Genomic DNA, 18287 nt, shown 5'->3' with positions numbered 1-18287 from the left:
ATACGGTATACTGGTTTTGTAACCCTAATTTTTAAGGTAGACAACGTATTATTTTACCAAAATCATGATAGAAAAAAACAAATATATTTGTCAATTATACAGCAATTTAATGTAAAAAATGCAACTTTCCATAGCTTTTTACGGATATTTGCAGTAAAAAAAAAAGTTATAATATAATAATATTTACAGTAATTTGTTGTTAATTTAACAGTAATAGGATAGACCCTATTATTGTAAATAACTGTAAAAATAACAGAAATATGTTAAACCTTATTAAAACCTTTGACAGTAAAAAACACAGTGAAATTGTATAACAAATTACAGCATTTTATTTTGACCAGATACATTTTACGGTAAATTCCTGGCAACCACAGCTGCCGGTATTTTACCGCTAAAAATACAGTACAATATGAGGAACATAAATGGTTTACCGTACATTTTACATTTGCAACCGCTAAATATAGAAAAATCTAAAGATGCTCATATACAACCAAGGTAGAGAATATTACTGATAAACAATGAGAAAATTTGACATACCATTTGAAAACAGACTAAACATATCATTTTCTCTATTCCTACAAAACAGCATAGATCTTGAGAATACAGCATGTGTCCATATATATGGCTGGTAATCCATGGAGGAATAAATAAACATGAAACAAAATATTACCTGCCCCTGACCTATCAACAGTAATGAGTCACTGGGTCCTGCCTTGGTGAAGGAAAGGACTCGGTGGAGTTTCTAATGCGCATGGTGTTGAAGATACAAGCTCTGCAGGAGTACTTCAATGTCCATCAGGAGTTCACTTTGGAGTGGCAGGATCCCCTCTGCAGCAAAAAAAATGGACAAAGTTTGATCAGTGCTTGAGCAAAATGCACAGAAATGAACAAAACGTGCTGCCAAAAACAGATCTAATGATAAATGATTTCTTAAGTGTAAAATATACAGTTCTTAAAGGATAGCTATTGTCAAAATGCAACCTGGGCTGTTTTTGTTGTTGTTTTTTTTTACTGTAAACGAGACAAACATATATCTAAAAGCATAATTACGACAAACGAGCCGTTTTTGAGATTGACCGTGATTTACATTTTATAGCGTATGAAACTGCTCACCTGGACATGAACCTGAGCTCGGCTGATTAAGATTAGTGTCTCCTGTCCATCTTTCTTTAGCAAAACTTGAATAATACCACTGCTTACCTCTCATTGAATCTTTGGGTGCAGACTTAATTGAAGAGCCTCGTATAAACAGGCAGGGTGTGATGTTTAGGGAAACCAAAGAATACAGCCGCCATCATTTCTGCCAGAAGACTCATGGGGTGCAACGAAGCTTTCATTGTGGACTGGCTAGATACCTTCTGCATTCAGAAGGAAAACAAGAAGGGCATACACCATAAACAATAATAACTGACAAAAATAATGAGACAAGAAATTAAAGTAACAAAATAAGTGCAAATCAAGTTTCCCTGTGTTGCAGTGTAGCTGAATGTTTTTCAACAATTTGATTTACGGTAAAACACATACCAAATATTTCCAGCCAAGGTTTGTTTCAATCTTCAGCATGTTTTTCCTGCCATTGTCTTGAAACTGTTTCATTGGTCCCTCTCATTTGATGCCGTTTACAAAAACAAAACAGCAATATTGTAAAGGGGAAAAGGAAAATTAATTTAATGGGAAAAAAAAAAAAGATTATGACCTGAAATCTCACCATTTCCTGAGAGTCACAGGTCCTTTGAGTATCCTTATGGTTTCTGCTCAAATTCAGTGTCTGAAAAGGGCAGGAACAAAACAAACCTTTTTAATCATAATAAAGACAAAATAAGATTTAGAGACAGACGACAAAGAAATGTGTAAAATATCTTCTTGAATCTGTTTACTTTACTAACCTTGAAAGAGACTCTTGGGTCTTAGCTGTGCCACCACCCTTAAACCTTAAAACAGATGGAGACGATATGCTGGCCTGGCTTGAAATTTCCATATTTGGTGCTGTAAAACAATATCACAAACAATAGATTAATTGTACTTTTTGGACCTTGGCCAAAGCATAATCGAAAAAACAGAAAGCCCTTCATGGCTATTGTGCAATGAAATCATAATACTTACTGGTTTGTTTCTCAGATGTCTCCACTCCTAATGATTGTAGTGCCTCCAGTACAATTTCAAGGATTGAGGCAGACAGGTCCGGCAGCACCTTAGTAATGGAACTCCTTATGCTGTCCCCCATTTCCAAGATGTCTGATAAAAGAATGTGAATAAAGGTCAATTTACACCAAGTGGTACCTTTGGTCTTAAAATATGAAGCTGATCTTGCTTGATACTACACTTTTATACAGTGTTTCGTAAGTACCAAACTAACAGCACCATTATTGTGACAGCACACTGTGTTTCAATGGAACCATTTGGTACCCATACTTCATGTAAGATGTTAATGGATAGAAATCAATTAAGTCAGTGGGTTTTGACCAAAAAAATCATTTTATTTAAAACAGCTTACTATCACTTATGTCACACAGAACATCAGCAGGAGGCTCAGTAGAGGGCTCTTCTGATTTCTGCCACAGATCAGACTCTAGCAGACATCTCAAAGTCTCTCTTAAAGGCACATAATAGGCAAACCTATCTTTTCTGTTTTCATCTCTCCCTAAAAATATTTTCTTTGGTTCCGCATAGTTGAAGGCTTTTTTAAAGATCTGAGCTCTGGAGTGCACTGTCCTCAATGGCCCGGTATGACATGCAGAAAAAAGATCATAGCTTTTGACAGACTCGCAGACTTTATTGATGTCCTCCTCTGATAATGATGTGTCATCTTTTAACAGTGATGCAAGTTTACCCAAACTGTATGTCTGTCCCAACTCATGCATGTTCTGCATTTCCTCTACAATGTTCTGTATGGTTGAAGCAGGCAGTAGAAACTGACCCTGCAATTTTAAGTAGAATAGTGAAACGTTTCTCAGAAAAAGATCACAGAATTCAGGGGGCATTTCCATGTTATCTTCATCTGTAATAGACTGTGCAGCAGGCTCGGAAATCAAGGGTACAAAGTCATCTGATGTGGTTGGAACAGATGATGATTGACATGCAGACTGTCTATATAAATCACCAATGCTGCTGTCTGAAAACTCTGTGTTTACGTGACATGTGAGCAGCAAAAGATGATTTAACTCTAAAGGTATTTGTGCATCCTCTTACTGGACAAGTGACCACGTGTCCTTCCACAATATGGCTCTTCAGATGAGCTATTAACTCTTTAGAGTTCTGACACTGACGTTCACACATCGCCATTGCACATGTAAACGAAGAAACCACCACCACACCAGTGACATGGGTGGGGGCAGAGTGTCTTCGGTAAAAATGAGCCTTAAACGCGCCATACCTGGTGTATGTCTGCTTGCAGCCTGCTTCAATACACCGAAAGAAACAACGTGGCTCATTCCGATGCAGTTTACAATGAAGCACGCAGCCCCTTGATGACTGAACTACCTTACCACAGAAATTACACGTTAACATAACTCCATGTACTTTGGTAATTCCTCCCTAGCGAATTAAGCACGCCATATACAGAAACTAATCCAGAGCAATGCTTCCCTCGCAACAGTAATGCTAACTCAACTCACAAATGCTAACTAAATTCACAACCTCACTCATAAAAAACGAACTGCTAAAATTATCTATAAACGCTGGGCTGGTGGATTTTTATAACAGAGATAACTTGAAGTTGCATGTACTCACCTCACCTCGAACTAATTGTAAGCTGCCAGGATGTCTACAAATTCCGAAGATGCTGTGGTCCAAGCAGCAATAAATGGCGCTAATATACGAGTTCAAAACTGTGTCCGTTAGCGAAGCCAACTTGAGTCTCCTGCATGAAAAAAAGGGCGGTTGGCACACAGCTCAGCAGCGCGCCACGCTATTGGTCATTTTCAGGTGACGTCATCCCACAATGTAACGTCGCTCTTTGTTTCTTTAGGAGGTTCGAATTTGATCAGAAGTCATGTCTGCAGACCGCTGCAGCCACGTCTTGCCTTGCTTCCCCCTTTTTTGGTGAAATGGTTCGCTCATACTGCACAATGTTGCTACCAGATTTTTTTTCTCTGCAATTCGAACGTAAAACGTCTGTACACACAGTTTACCAGCAGTTTAGCTACCAATCAACAGCGATCACACAAATTCAAAATTTAAGGCCGACCCACTTAAGGTGGTCTGATAATATGGCGTGAAACACAACAACATAAAGTTGTTTTAAAATAATGATTAAAAAAGATTATTGAAATCAATTTTATTCACAACCATAAACTTTATTTTTAACATCTTCTTTTGCTGTTGATTTTTTTATCAGAAGGTTAACAATGATATACTGCAGGCCTAACTTTTAATCTGTATATCAGTATCTGAATTTAAAAAAAAATAAAAATACTATCAGTTTTATTGTCTTTCACTGCTGATATTTGCTTTTTTTTAATGGTATGTACTGGTTGTATTATTACGGTGGACCCTATTTTTTAACATCTTGTTTCTGTAAAAATGAATGTTTTTGTTTGCTTAAAAATCTACAGCTTTATACTGTGAATTCCAATGTGCACAACCCCAAAAGATGTAGTTTTACTCAAATAATACCGTAAAATCTAAGTTTTTCAGACATTTTCAACATTACAATATGTAATTGTAAAATGTATGTATATTTATTTGTTTTCACAGAAAATATTTATAATTTCAACATTTTATTACAGTAAAAAACAAAGTTTTATCCAGTCTCACAATTAACGGTTATTCAATCTATTTAATACAGTAAAAGGAAGTTTTTGGTTTTATGCTCCATTACCGTTGGAATTTGACGGTGTTTTGCTGTATATTTTACTGACTTTTTTTACAGTGTAGGCTGCCGCAGAGATGACGTATTTTTGTACAGTAACCTGGAAGTTGGAATCACCTTGATAAAATGATAAATTAGATTATTTTTTTTAATAAATAACAAATGAGCTCTTGTGTTAACGGCAAAATAAAAAGTTCCGTGGGAGAAAAACTGTTTTTGATGAAACTTTATCAAATGTAAATAAGGTACTTTTGGTTGCTTCCTTATTTATTAAGTTGTTGCCACAGTGGATGGATCTGCAGTTTGAGTTTATACCCTTCTTGATACTATCTTCACATTTATTCCGCTTTGGGACTGGCACAAGAAGTAAGCCAGCTTATGAAGCTGAGCTTGTTTCTCTTTCCAATCTCAAACCCTTGATGCGTTAACCACTACACCATTAAAACATTAATATTAGGGGTATGTCACGGTTTGCGGGGCAGACTGTGTGGGGTGTGTGTGGAGGACCCGGGTGCGGACACAGATGAGAAGACACACTAAACTTAAACAAAAGGCGAGCCATTTATTTTGGCTGATAAAACATGAATACAAAATAGAGCAAAGGCAACAGGGCGTAAACTAACCTAAAAACTATCCTGGGAAAATTAAACTATGATAATCGTGACTGAACTGTGATAACTATGGTGATACACATGAACATGATTCAACCCAGGAATGTGCGAAAAAACTATGAACAACAAGTACATGAAACATGAACACAACCTGAGCAGAACCATGACATACATGGAACTTGAGGTAACGTGGTGGGAGGAAACAGACAATTCAACACAGACTGAATGAAACAGAGAGACTAAAGACCCACGTGGATGATTAGGGAAGTGGAAACACATGAGGGGAAACAGCTGACACACATGAACCTAATGAGGGGACGGGAAGTGAAACTAAATACATTACCAGACTCTTTCAAAATAAAACAGGAAACATGAAGGACGGAGACATAATACTAACTTGACAACATGAACCAACAAGGGGGACTGGAACATAAGGGGTGACGACGCGAAAGGATCTAGGTAAACAAAACAAACACTGAGCAACTATGAGCTTTAGGAATAACTAGATGAACTTAACATAAAGTAATATCAAAATACAAGAAGACTAAAATCCAAACTAATAACAGCAACAACAAGAACTAAATACATGTTTAATAATAATAATAATATAACTCAACAAATACCAAAATGAAGATAAAATGCTGGGTCACAGATCCAGCCCGTGACAGAATATAAACAAACTACACTGTGGTCACATGACTTCAGCATCTCTTAACCTGGTAAGACCCAACCCATCAAAAAATAGCCAGAAAATTCAGATGTTTTGGAACTGACATGTTTATTAACCCTTACAACAAAATCCTTTTTTTTGCTATATCATGTTCTGTATCATATATTTAAAAAAAGAGTTTTGTCCGTAGCATTTTGAAATTATGGCAAGCATTGATCATGTTGATGAGATAGAGGTCTCACAAACTCATGTATCAAATATGATACAAAGGGCATTAGACGGTTAAGCTTCTGTGTTGGATATGATGACAAACGTGCCTAGAAACTTGTGCAGTTTCATTTAACAAAACTGCTTTTTTCCAACACCCAACATCTGGTAGAACAACAGAGCCAAGAAGCACAACATCTTTTACAATCCTTATACCTTTTCTAGGATTCAGTTAGTTTACACCTTCTATCCACTGTTTAGATGTACCCACAGCTGCAACGTTTTAAGCAAACATTATGAAAGTCTCAATTGTCATCCTACTAAGTAAAATGAGGCCAGTAACAACATCAGAGAGACAGGGAACCTAAAATCTATGGAGAATTTGGAAACAGCAAAGATGGAGGTAGAAAAACATTAATGGGAAAAAAAATGCCTTTTAAAATCTTATTTTGGGGCAAAGACATCAAAGCTTTGAAGTCTTTTTTTATCAGATTTGGATTTTGTGACATTTTTATATTTAATTGACCATTTAAATTAAAGGTCATTTAAATATATCTTCAAATAATTGTACAGATGGCTCCCAATGGCTTCTTCTAGTACATCTAGTGAATTAATAAAGTTGTACAATCAGTCTTCTTTTAGTCCCTATATATACAGTAGTTAGATGGCAAACAGTGCCTTGTCCACTCTCTTTTTCTTGTAAATGTTTTATGTCACTCTCATTTTATGTTAATGAGAGTGTGGGGAGTGAGTTGGAGGGTGGGGTGGGCTGTTTTTAACTATGTAAAGCACTTTGTGCTACATTGTTTTTTGTATGAAAAGTGCTTTATAAATAAAGATTGATTGATTGATTAAATATAGAGTAGGTGCACTGTATAATAAAGTGAATTAAAAGTCTGTTTACAGTGTATAGTATACAGTTTAAGTGCCCAGCAAACATTTCCGTGCTGTAAATACAGCTTTACAGAGCAGCTTGCAAATCAGCAGAGTCTTGTCTTTGCTGTTGACAGTTGGAAATGGTCTGGTTATCTGCCTTACAGCTCTGAGTAATCACTTCCCTCTCAGGATGCTTGTGGACATAAGAGTGGCATCCTCGAAGCATATTTTCCATTGAGGTAAAATATATTAGGGATGAAGCGTAGGTATTTTTCTTAAAATAAATCAAATCCTACTCATGCTGTCTGTGTAGCAGTCTGTCTCGCGCTACAATGTATAGGAGGTTTTATCCGGTGTATGTATGAAAGCTGGCTATTTTTCACAAAGCGAAAGTGTGCTGTCTCGCAGTAGAAAAGTTGCAATGTTTTCGTTTTTATAATCAGATTTGGTGAAGATGAAAATTTCATCTTGTGCGTTATAGAAAATGTTGTCAAAATACCTGAAAATCTGACAGTGACAAATAAGCAAACACTTTTAGTTTTTAGCCCAGGGTGATGTCCTTTTAGCGGTATTAGACTGACACAGATGTGTCATCCTCCACAACAGGGGAAATTATTACATGGTATAGATTTCTAACACTAATCCTGATACCTATCCGTAACTGTCCGTCAGACTAGGTGCCCTTTGCCTTTTGGGAGATGGTACCTGAGCATCAGCGAGCCAGTCTGACAATGAAGAATGATTTATTAGAGGTTAGCACAGACACAAAGGTCGACTAGGCAGCTCAGCCAATCGTTTCAAAGTGTCAAGCCTTCAGTTTCTCAGTTAAATCAGCCTGTCGACAGGCCTGCAGCTCTCTGCTTTTGCCTGCGGTAATCTTGAATCTGAGAACAAGCCTCAGCCATCCGATGACTGTATCTCCCCCCAGCATCTCCCAGCAGCTCTGCTTTTTAGATAATTCTGAATAATCACATGGAAATAGGCTGTGTGATGATGTGATAATTGCGCTCTCTTCTGTATATCCACAGCTCATTACCGTTACATCTTTTCTCTGCTACAGATGTGCAACATCGCCTACCTGAGCACACAACTCGACCTGTTGTTGACTCTGAGAGAGCTTCCGATCAGCATGAACGACCTGCAGCCCGTGAGTTCACTCGATCACCAGCAGAGTCAAATCAAAGGTCGAATTAGATGTTGAGCTGTGTTTAAAGTCTGCCCCATTTCTACAGGCTGAAAAAGGGTAAAACCACGAGACTGCACAGCACATAATCAAACACCTCTATGCAAATTTATTCTCTAATGCAAATGCTAATGCCCAGATACATCGTAGCTTTAGACATAAATGAAAAGAACATCTGTGCACAAAATACTATTAATACATGAAAGCTTTTCCCCCCTCTTCAGTTTGACTTTTAGGTTTTATGTGGCGGGTGAAGTAGTTTCTATTCTATTTGCTGGAATGTTAAGAGTCTTGAAAACAGAGAAGCACTTTAAGACACTTTTCTTCATTTGACGGAGAAGAAAAGATGGCTCTTAATCAAATCAAGTTTAATTTTTCTGCAGGTGGTTTAAAACCACCAAAGTTTAAAAGAAAATCCTTATCAAAAAACCCAATGAAAACTCACTTTGGAGTTATCACAAAGGAAGAGATGTGGAAAGATTTATGACTTTTTCTTCTTTCTGCAAACTTCTAGACCCACTTCAAAGACAGACACTTTTAAATTAATACAGGTAAAATCAAATGAAAAAAACACACACTCACACAAAGTTCCAACTCAAATATATATATATATATATCTATATCTATATTAATTTTAGTATCTTCTTAACCCTTACACGAACACCTGAAATGCTTTTGGTTTGTGTAGTTCGAGTATCCAGAGATTCCTGTTCATCATTAGTCAGACTGATCGTTAACACTCTTATCGCGCATTGTTGTTTATTGGCACTGGGGACTACAGGGTGTAAAGATATTGCAGGCAGACAAGAATGCCCCCCAGCACCTCAGCCATTTTTTTATGTGATTCTCTCAAGCTTCTGTTTCTTTCAGCATCAGTGCTTCAACCCTAATCTCTTGTCTGCTGACTGTCTGAGAATGAAGAGAAACAATGGATAAGAATGATGGCACTGTAATCCATTGACTGTGACAGTAATTTTTCTTTGTCTAACACACAGGGACAAACATATTGTGTGCCGGCAAGATGACTCGACAAGAAAGATTAGCAATTTCATTAAGTTTCAATTTACTCTTGGCTTTTTGCTTCTGATATTGTTTTCTTTCTACTGTGTTATTAAAAAGGTCATTCAATCAAAAGCTTTGGTATTTGCGTACAGGTACACTGTGACAAAAAGGTAAGGTGCACTTCAGATTTAGGTCCTTCCTAGTACAGTGTCCTCGTAGTCGCAACATAGTTGCAAATCCTTGGATTCTCCAACACGACAGGCTTCTTAAGGCACTAACATTAAGAAGGATTTACCTGCCACCTGACAGACAGGACTTGAGGAGGGAAAATGGCAAAGTCACCACTGTGGGAATGCTTCTCACCTGTGATGTGCTTGTTGGTGTTTCACTGCAAGGATGACAGCTTTTACTCTGCATTGTGGCCCTAGCTTTTTCTTTAAACATTTGCTGTGCTCTGTGTGCAGCTATTTCAAATATACATATAAGAAATGCAAAGTCACAGAGCCAGAGCCATTGATGCAGTAGACAGGGAGGCATCACCTGAAGCTGTGATGTACAGAATGATAAAACCAAATGTAGTATTTTCAGTAGATATATAAATGGTGAACTATTCTAAAACAAGACACAATACAATCTTGTGTAATTTGACAGAAAGCCTTGCTGTAGTAAAAAAACACAAAAATAAAGAAAGCCTTGCAGACTTCATCTGAATGCACAAAACATCAAATATGAATATGAAACTTTAGCAACTTTAGCATTAAAGAAATATACAAATGTTTACCAGATTGACTTTATCCGTTAAAGGGAACTTATTATTCTAATTTTAACTCCATGTTTTTATTGTTGGATTCTACTAGACTTTAAATGATTGACAACTAAAAATAATCCTTATTATCTTATACCAAAGCTCTTCAGACCACTCTAGTTCCCACTTTAAGGCTACTGTCCCTTTAAGCCAGGTTTCTTTAGTAGGTGGGCGGGGCTTCTGTGCCTGCCATAGCCATATTTGGCATACCCCTTTTTAACAGCATACATCTCCTGGAGCATTGGTTCAAAGGGATTAGTTGTAAATACATTGATCCAATTATATGAAACTCAGGTTTAACGTGGACATTCACCATTGTAACAATGGTAAATCTTTTCTCCTCAGAAAACAGAGACAATCTGGGAGGCTCGGCTCTGTTTTTCTTCTTTGAGTTCAGGTTGGGCTAATTGTCTTCTCTTTGTAACTGCGGTTTTCAATTACCAGTGGGTGTTCTTGGCCTCCTTGCTTTTGGAGCCAGCAGTGAGCCTATTATAGCTTGCAGCATCCAAATGAAATAAAGAACATATATTAGAAAACGTATCTGGACAAGCCGCACACAGTTAGGTCTATAAAGTTTTGGACATTTACATAGTTTCTGTAGTTTTTCTTCTGTGCACCAATACAGTGCATTTTAAATCAAACAATCAAGATGTGACTGAAGTGCAGGCTTGCAGCTTTAATTCAAGGGGTTTAACAAAAGCACTGCATTAACTGTTTAGGAATTAAAGCCATTTTTATACAAAGTCTAACATTTTCATAACCTCAGGTTTATATTGTTAAATGGTGATTATGAAGCAGTGTGTTTCAGATATTACAGAGTAACATGAAAGCAATGTAACAAGAAATATAACAAATTACCTTTTGCAGGAGAAATTAAGTTATGTACTGCTTTACTTTTAAGGGAAGTGTTCAGGTAATATGTGTAATAATAACTTTTTTGAGTAGCATCTCCAACAGTGATAACAGCAAAAAGGGGAAATACCTGAACAAACACGCACAAACATTTGACCCACAGCGTGCAATTAATCTGCATGAATGTAATTTCTTTATTGCTGCTTAGCGATGGTGGTGACTCTCAATGAGAACCCAATGACAATCGATAAGAGATTTTAAATTGGTAATCGAATCGATAAGTGATATCGATAATGGAATCGGAATGGCTAAATTCTTATCAGTTTCCATCCCTACTCAAGAACAGAAAGGCCAGATTAGACAGAAAACATGTTAAAGAGCCTGCTTGGTTGGGGAAAAAAGTCTTTGGAAAAGTGAAACAAGATTAATAAATTGTATCAGTATGATAAGAAGAAAGAAACAGATGATGATATGAAGTACATCACATTATCTGTCAAACATGGAAGAGGCAATGTTAACAGCATGGGTATGTAAGACTATGAGGGAAACCAGGCTACTAGTGTTTAATGATGGTGAGACTGCTGCTAGAAGTAACAGGATGTACTGGGCTGTAATAAGAGTGGATAGCACTTCACAATGCAAATGGATAATGACCCAAACCGTGCTACAAAAGCAACTCAAGAGTTGCTCAAGGAAAAGAAAGGGAATATTCTTGGATGACTAAGTTATTCACCTGATCTTAACCCAATAGAGCATGCTTTACAATTATTAAATACAAAACTGAAAGTAGAGAGACCCACAAGCAAGCAGCAACTTAAGGTAGCTGGAGTGAGTATCTCAAGAGACACTGCTTTTGGTAATGTCACTTCAGGCAGTGATTAACTGCAAAGGATTTTAATCAATTTATTTGAAAAAAAAAAAAAATATATATATATATATATTTAAAATTACTTTCATTTGTCTAATTATCTTTGAGCCACTGAAAATAGGAGACTATGAATAAAAAGGGTTGTGATTCAATGTGAAGTGATGCAATGTTTTTGTTAAACTTCTCGAATTAAAGTTGAAAGTCTGCACTTTGCACATCACATCTCGATTGCTTGATTTAAAATCCCTTGTGGTGATGTACAGGGTTAAAAAAGTGTAAATGTCTAGCAACTTATGAGGATACTGTAAATGTGAGACTTATGCTGTAGTAACTTTATTTTCAAACTGTATTTTCTGGTTTTACATTACTTTTCAAGGATGAGAAGTTGTTGATTTGGAAAATGCACTTGAAGTTAACTTCCCCACCTCCAATAGATAACAGCACACAGCTGCTTCCCTTAGCTTTTCAATGGGAAGCATCCACCTCCCACACAATGAAGGAGACAGTATGCAGCGGGGCTAGCCTCCACTCACTGCTGTTTGCTACATTATTTGATCAAAAATTGTAGAGAAAGAAGAAAACAATACATGAGAAAACAATAGTTTTTTTCCTTTGGAAAAGTAAACAACTCTTATGTCAACTTTCATGAACACTTCTGTCAGTGATATCATGGCTATGTTTTTTAAAAAAAATATTTTTTTCTGGCTTTAAAGTGATTAGAACATCAAACTGCTCAAAAAAATTAAAGTAACACATTGAAAACACATCAAATCTCAATGGAAAAAATACCATACTGGATATCTAGTATGGTATGAACTGGGTAATGTGTTAGAAAAGGATGGGCAGGCTTGTCCGTTTCGCTGAAATTTCTTTGCAGCAGCTCACAATAATATTCAGTATTTTGTACGGCCCTCACGCTTGTCTGACAACATTCAGACATACTTCTAATGAGACGATGGATGATGTCCTGGGGCATCTCCTCTTAGACCTTGACCGGGGCATCACTCTGATCAGAAACCTGGCGGCTTAAGTTGAACCGTCCGTGTGTCCCTCTGTAGATATGCCTTCCCTGACCATCACCAACCCACCACCAAACCAGACTTGCTGAATGATATTACAAGCAGCATAGCATTCTCCACAGCTTCTCCGCACCCTTTCATGTCTGCCACATTGTGCCAGATGTGGACCTGTCAATTCTACAATTCTGAAATTCTATGGCAAAAGGCATCTGGCCTCTACAGATCCGGGCATTGAGCACAGGGCTCACAAGAAGACGCTGGGCTCTCAGGCCACCCCCATGAAGCCTGTTTCTGATTGTTTGGTCAGAGACAACACCGGCCTTCTGGAGGTCATTTTGTAAGGCTCTGGCAGTGCTCAACCTGTTCCTCCTTGCACAAAGGGGCATATACAGGTCCTTCTGATGGGTTAAGGGCCTTCTACAACCTTTTTCCAGCTCCTTAATGTTCTTGACACTGTGCTAGGAGATACAGCAAAGCTTGTCCCATTTGAATGGATTGATGTACCCTCTGCTACGTAACCAACCAGATCAATATCTCAGATCTTTAACTGACGTTAATAATATAGTAAATATAAATAGTGTATATCAAATCAGAGAATCTTCTTAAAACAGGTTACAGTGCACTATGAGTTGGTCTTTATGCCATGGAGCTACAATAGTTTTCCATGTTACAGATGGTCCTGTGCAAAGAAGGTTTATATAATGTGTTCTGTATCTGGATATCTGGATATCTGGATATCTGCTTTCTGCGTTCTTTTCTCTTGTAACTGAGGTTGTCCCACTGGTAGATTTTGGGAAGTTATTCTTAAAACAGGAGCATATGGTGGGGGATGTTGTTGGCTGGCACGGGCTTATTTAGAGAAGCTAACTCTTTGTCAAGGACTATAATTCCCAAAGCATCAGCTCCTTTTTTCCCTCTAATACATCACTGGCAAAACCTTAAATTCCACTTTAATTTTTTCTCAATATGAATGCATATGCATATTCAACGGGATCTGTTTAGAGATAGTTAGACACAGAAATTGTGTGATATTCTAGGGGGATATTTGTACTTGACACAATTGCATACAAAATAATAATCTTGCCAAACAACCAGGTCCTGATTATTCATTTTATGAGGTCAAATGAGGTGTAGTGAGATGGCTGTTTATGTTTAGAATATAAAATTGTAAAGCCTGGAGTTGTTTTTTTCGACTCTTTGTCAGTACAGAGAGCCTCTAAACAAGCTTCGGCCTTATTCCACTTTGCATTATTGTTGTGTGGCAAAATGAATGTGAGAGCCTGTATATGGGTGGATTTCAGAACAAATGACTTTGCTCTGTGCCCTTGTGTTTGTCTTCCAGCTGATTAACCAGAAGATCAGAATGTGCATGCAGCTGTACTACTGCAGGTCATTTGTTTCCGTGCTGGAGTACCTCCTCGCCATTGGCAATTACCTCAATGAGAATGCCGGGAAGGAAAAGGCCAAGGGATTCCGTCTCTCCTCCTTAACTAAAGTACGAGTCCACCACTGTTGCCTGACCTTTGATTGAGTTGCAGCACAGAGCTAATAAGACTACTCATTGACATACACAGCAGGGCTTCTGTGCATCTTTCAGTTTTTCTCTCAGTCGCTCTGGATTACTCAGGTCTTTGAACATATTCACTCTAACAGTTGTGTGACTGTGTCGATGAATGGCTTCGCAGGAGGAATGAAACTTTGCACAAAATATCGCCTTTAGTGGCTCAGTGTCTTAGAAATGAAAAGAAGTGGAGCAGGATGAAAAGGCTTGAAAAAAATGTAGAGACTCAAATGAGAATATCAAAACTACAATTTACTGGATATCACATGTATCTGGTAAATAGATGGCAGGAGCTGGTTAGCTCAGGCCTCAGTCACACAGGCCTAAACTGTCACTGGCCGGTGACAATCCGGTAACTGCTGATCATTGGGGGAAACTGTGTACAGTATTCCTTGACTATTTGGTAGGTGGTTGCTGAAGATTGTTGGGAGTTCCTAGTGTGAAATTGATTGCAAAGAAGTGTATGGCACTGCATCAAAATTCAATTCACTTCAATTTTATTTATATAGCGCCAAATCACAACAACAGTCACAACGACAACAAGGCGCTTTATATTGTAAGGTAGACCCTACAATAATACATACAGAGAAAAAAAACCCCCAACAATCACATGACCCCCTATGAGCAAGCACTTTGGCGACAGTGGGAAGGAAAAACTCCCTTTTAACAGGAAGAAACCTTCAGCAGAACCAGGCTCAGGGAGGGGCGGCCATCTGCTGGGACCAGTGAGGGTGAGAGAAAGAAGACAGGATGAAGGACATGCTGTAGAAGAGAGCCAGAGATTAATATCAAGTGTGATTCAGCAGAGAGGTCTATTTACACATGAAAAATATATCAAAAATATCCTAATGAACCGTTTAGTCACTAGGAGATTGCTGTGGACCCCAGCAGTGGGCACTGAAGGTGATGGCTTGTATGCAAACACTCTCCAACTATTTGCCAACCAGCTGGGGAATACTTTTCCCCAGCAACTAAAAATTGCCAGGGGGGTTGCTGACCAGTGTCTAGACCTGCGTGACCGAGGCCTTATCAAATGGTAGAAACAGCCTTACTAGCTTTGCCCAAACCTGCCTCCAAAACGTAATTATTTACTTGATGGTTAGAAATATGATTCATCATGTCAGACTAGTGTACCAGCTGTCGGCTGGTAGTGGACAGTATATAAAAGGCAAATGGTAAGTATGTTCTGTTTTAAGCCTGTTTATCACTTTTCATTTTTAGCATCCCACTTCAATGGGATCACAGTGAATACATTTGCAAACCATGCTTTTGAGCACTAGCATAGGCTAATCACCTGACACTATCTTCAAAAAGAGTTACATTTGGTTCATAAAAACTAAAGTGACAACAACCAAAATGCAGCACTCAAGGCTTTAAAGCAATACTTTCCAAGCCAGCATGTGCCATGTTGGTTCCTGTATCCTATATGCACTGTCTGTGGCTTTAAACTATAAACAGACGGATTAGCGAAAGGCATCAATCTTTTCATCTAACACGGGAAAGACAGCAAATAAGTTTGTTTTCCAAAATGATTCCTCTAAGGTTGATTAAACTGATGAATGCACAGCTTTTGTCTAGGGTTTGCGACACTGTCTTTGTGTTTTTTTTTAATTTAGTTTGAATCACTCTTTTGTGTTTATGTCTCTCTGCTGGGAATGTTTAAGGGGCAATGCTCTTGGCACAGAAGTAAAACGTCCTCTGCTCCATTTAATGAAGCCGAGGCCTTGTGTTGCCTCAGAGGTGTTTCCAGGTCTAATTGAGACAGACTCTCTTCAAATTAATGGCTGACTGCCTCCAAGAAAAATGCATCGAGGTTATCTCAGATCTTTTTTTGGTTCTTTTTTCTTTTACTTGTGAGCATCAATACTTTGTGCATGTCTTGTATACGCAGTCCTCAAAGGCTGGCCTTGGCCTTAAATTGGTAAACAACATAACCTAAATAGAAAAAAAATCATTGGGAGCTGCTTTCACAGGATAAGAGAGGTCGTTCTTGAATTTTAATTATGCGGCACCATCAAATGTAGCGTAGCTTAAATCCGAGAGTCATCATTACCATTTCATACCAACAGCACAATTTCAAAGTAGTCACAGATAGCTAGTAAGCCTCATTCATACTACTACTATTAAACTCCATTCAAAATAATTCCCATAAACAGAAGTGACAACCTGTTAAAACAAGTATTTCATAACAGAGTTTGAAATGGCATCGTTACACCAGGGTAAAAGATTTTATATAATTAATTCAGGCATCTGAGTACATATGTTCTATTACAAATCCCTATATCCTAGAGAATGCACAACTTTGACTTACAATGGAGATGTGCCTGGAAAAAAAAAGTGAAGCTACAGTTTGGCAAAGACCTGCAATCGGATGAATAAACACAAACAGGAATAAAGGAATAATATTTTGTGAAAATATGGACACCACACGGATATTTTAGCCACACAATTTTTGGGGGGAGCAAGACTGATATCGTGAAGTGAAAATAAGAAATAAGGTTGACAGGCAGAATTAAACTTTGTAGTTGTAGTTTTCTCTTTACAGATACACAGCCTGCCACTGTAACCACAAAGTAGCCAACTTTAACCAGCTGTGTTCCACATTTTATTAGGGCTTGCAATATTAATTTGAATGTTGGTGCTATAAATAGCTCTGCTTGATTGTCACATGCAAGAAATGCTGCTCTGGTGTTGCTGGTGTGTTACTGTTGCTCCAAGCTTATAAAGATGTTAGTCGTATTTCCAAGACCTGCAAACATATTTCCTTCCTTCCTTTTCACATTTGCTCTAAATCCTTTGTTTACTTTACAACATTCTAAAGATGGGTGTTTTTATATCCAATGGATGACGTAGTGTCTACATATATCCATGGTTAAAGTGTAAAATAGGCTTGTCTGCATGCTTGCTATTATTGAATTTGCACGGCTTTATAAATCAGACAGAGATATTGTAATATACATGTGTCTGCCTTTGTGCTACTTTTTAACCCTGAATCAACACAGTGTTTTATACATCTGGCCCTGGGCCTTTTGGAATAATGTGATCTGGACAGACAAATAAAAGATAGGATTGCAGACATGCTTTGGGCAGAATAAACACAGGTTCTCACAGAAATATCACACCAAGTGTGAGTGATGGTGGTGGAAACACTACGTACTGGGGTTATTTCACTGTGTCCGTGACTGGGCAGCTTGCAGTTATTGATACAACTCTGCATCATATCAAAGGATAATCTGAGGCCATCTGTCCAAGAGTCAAAGTGGAGCTTTTAACAAGAATTTAAGAGATCAAAAACACACTAATAAATCCACCTAGGAATGGTTCAAAAAGAAGAAACTGAGGGTTGTGTAATTGCTTAGAAAAAAAAGCCCAGATCTGAAATCCACTGAAAAGTTGTGGGGGAATTTGAAACACCCAGTACATGCAAGATAAAACATCTCAAACATCATGCAACTGAATAAAGTCAGCATGGAGGAGTCGTCAGAAATTTCAGAATTAGATAACAAAGGCTGGTGAACAAACCTGCAAATTGCTCACAAGAAGTTATTTCTGTTAATGCTCTCCTTCTGAGGCCAAAGGGGCACCTACTTTTCCACAGAAGAATATTACATGTATTGACATTTTTGTTGAACAAAAGGCTGATAAAGCTTTTTATTTATTTATTTTTGTTCCTTGCAGTCGTGTATTATTATAACCTTGAAACAGTTTCAGATAAAAGTGGATCAAATGTATGTATAGAGACATGTTAAAACAGCCAGAAGTGTCCTTGGGAAATGACTGTAAATTCACACACACACACAAACCTCCCATGGGTGTAAACACA

At 37.8% G+C, this 18287-nt stretch overlaps 1 protein-coding gene and 1 long non-coding RNA gene across 4 annotated transcripts in view; one reads left to right on the top strand and one right to left on the bottom strand.

Moving 5' to 3' along the window:
- The window catches only part of LOC146551134 (uncharacterized), a 57151-nt gene that overhangs the window by 21516 nt on the left and 17348 nt on the right, over window positions 1-18287 (top strand). Inside the window, exons 11-12 of the mRNA XM_085259996.1 lie at window positions 8235-8321; window positions 14246-14398. Of these exons, the coding sequence (XP_085116122.1) occupies window positions 8235-8321; window positions 14246-14398 (240 nt within the window). The remainder of the gene's footprint in view (window positions 1-8234; window positions 8322-14245; window positions 14399-18287) is intronic.
- On the bottom strand, window positions 307-4079 carry LOC146551135 (uncharacterized). 3 transcript variants are annotated; one of them, XR_014890172.1, is made up of 7 exons: window positions 3730-4071; window positions 2104-2235; window positions 1887-1986; window positions 1709-1768; window positions 1525-1604; window positions 1201-1358; window positions 307-828 (listed from the first exon to the last, which is right to left on the bottom strand). It is a non-coding gene; the product is annotated as an uncharacterized LOC146551135 (long non-coding RNA). The 3 variants fall into 3 exon arrangements; XR_014890171.1 differs by having other exon boundaries at window positions 1525-1768; window positions 3735-4079; XR_014890170.1 differs by having other exon boundaries at window positions 1525-1768; window positions 3730-4073.

Source organism: Mchenga conophoros, linkage group LG20 (assembly GCF_057382185.1).
Source record: "Mchenga conophoros isolate Kocher_MC1m ecotype Shallow Benthic linkage group LG20, M_conophoros_male_GT1.1, whole genome shotgun sequence".
NCBI classification, from domain to species: domain Eukaryota; kingdom Metazoa; phylum Chordata; class Actinopteri; order Cichliformes; family Cichlidae; genus Mchenga; species Mchenga conophoros.
The sequence above is the reverse complement of the archived record's forward strand: the minus strand, read 5'-3'. Positions and strand labels throughout refer to the sequence as shown.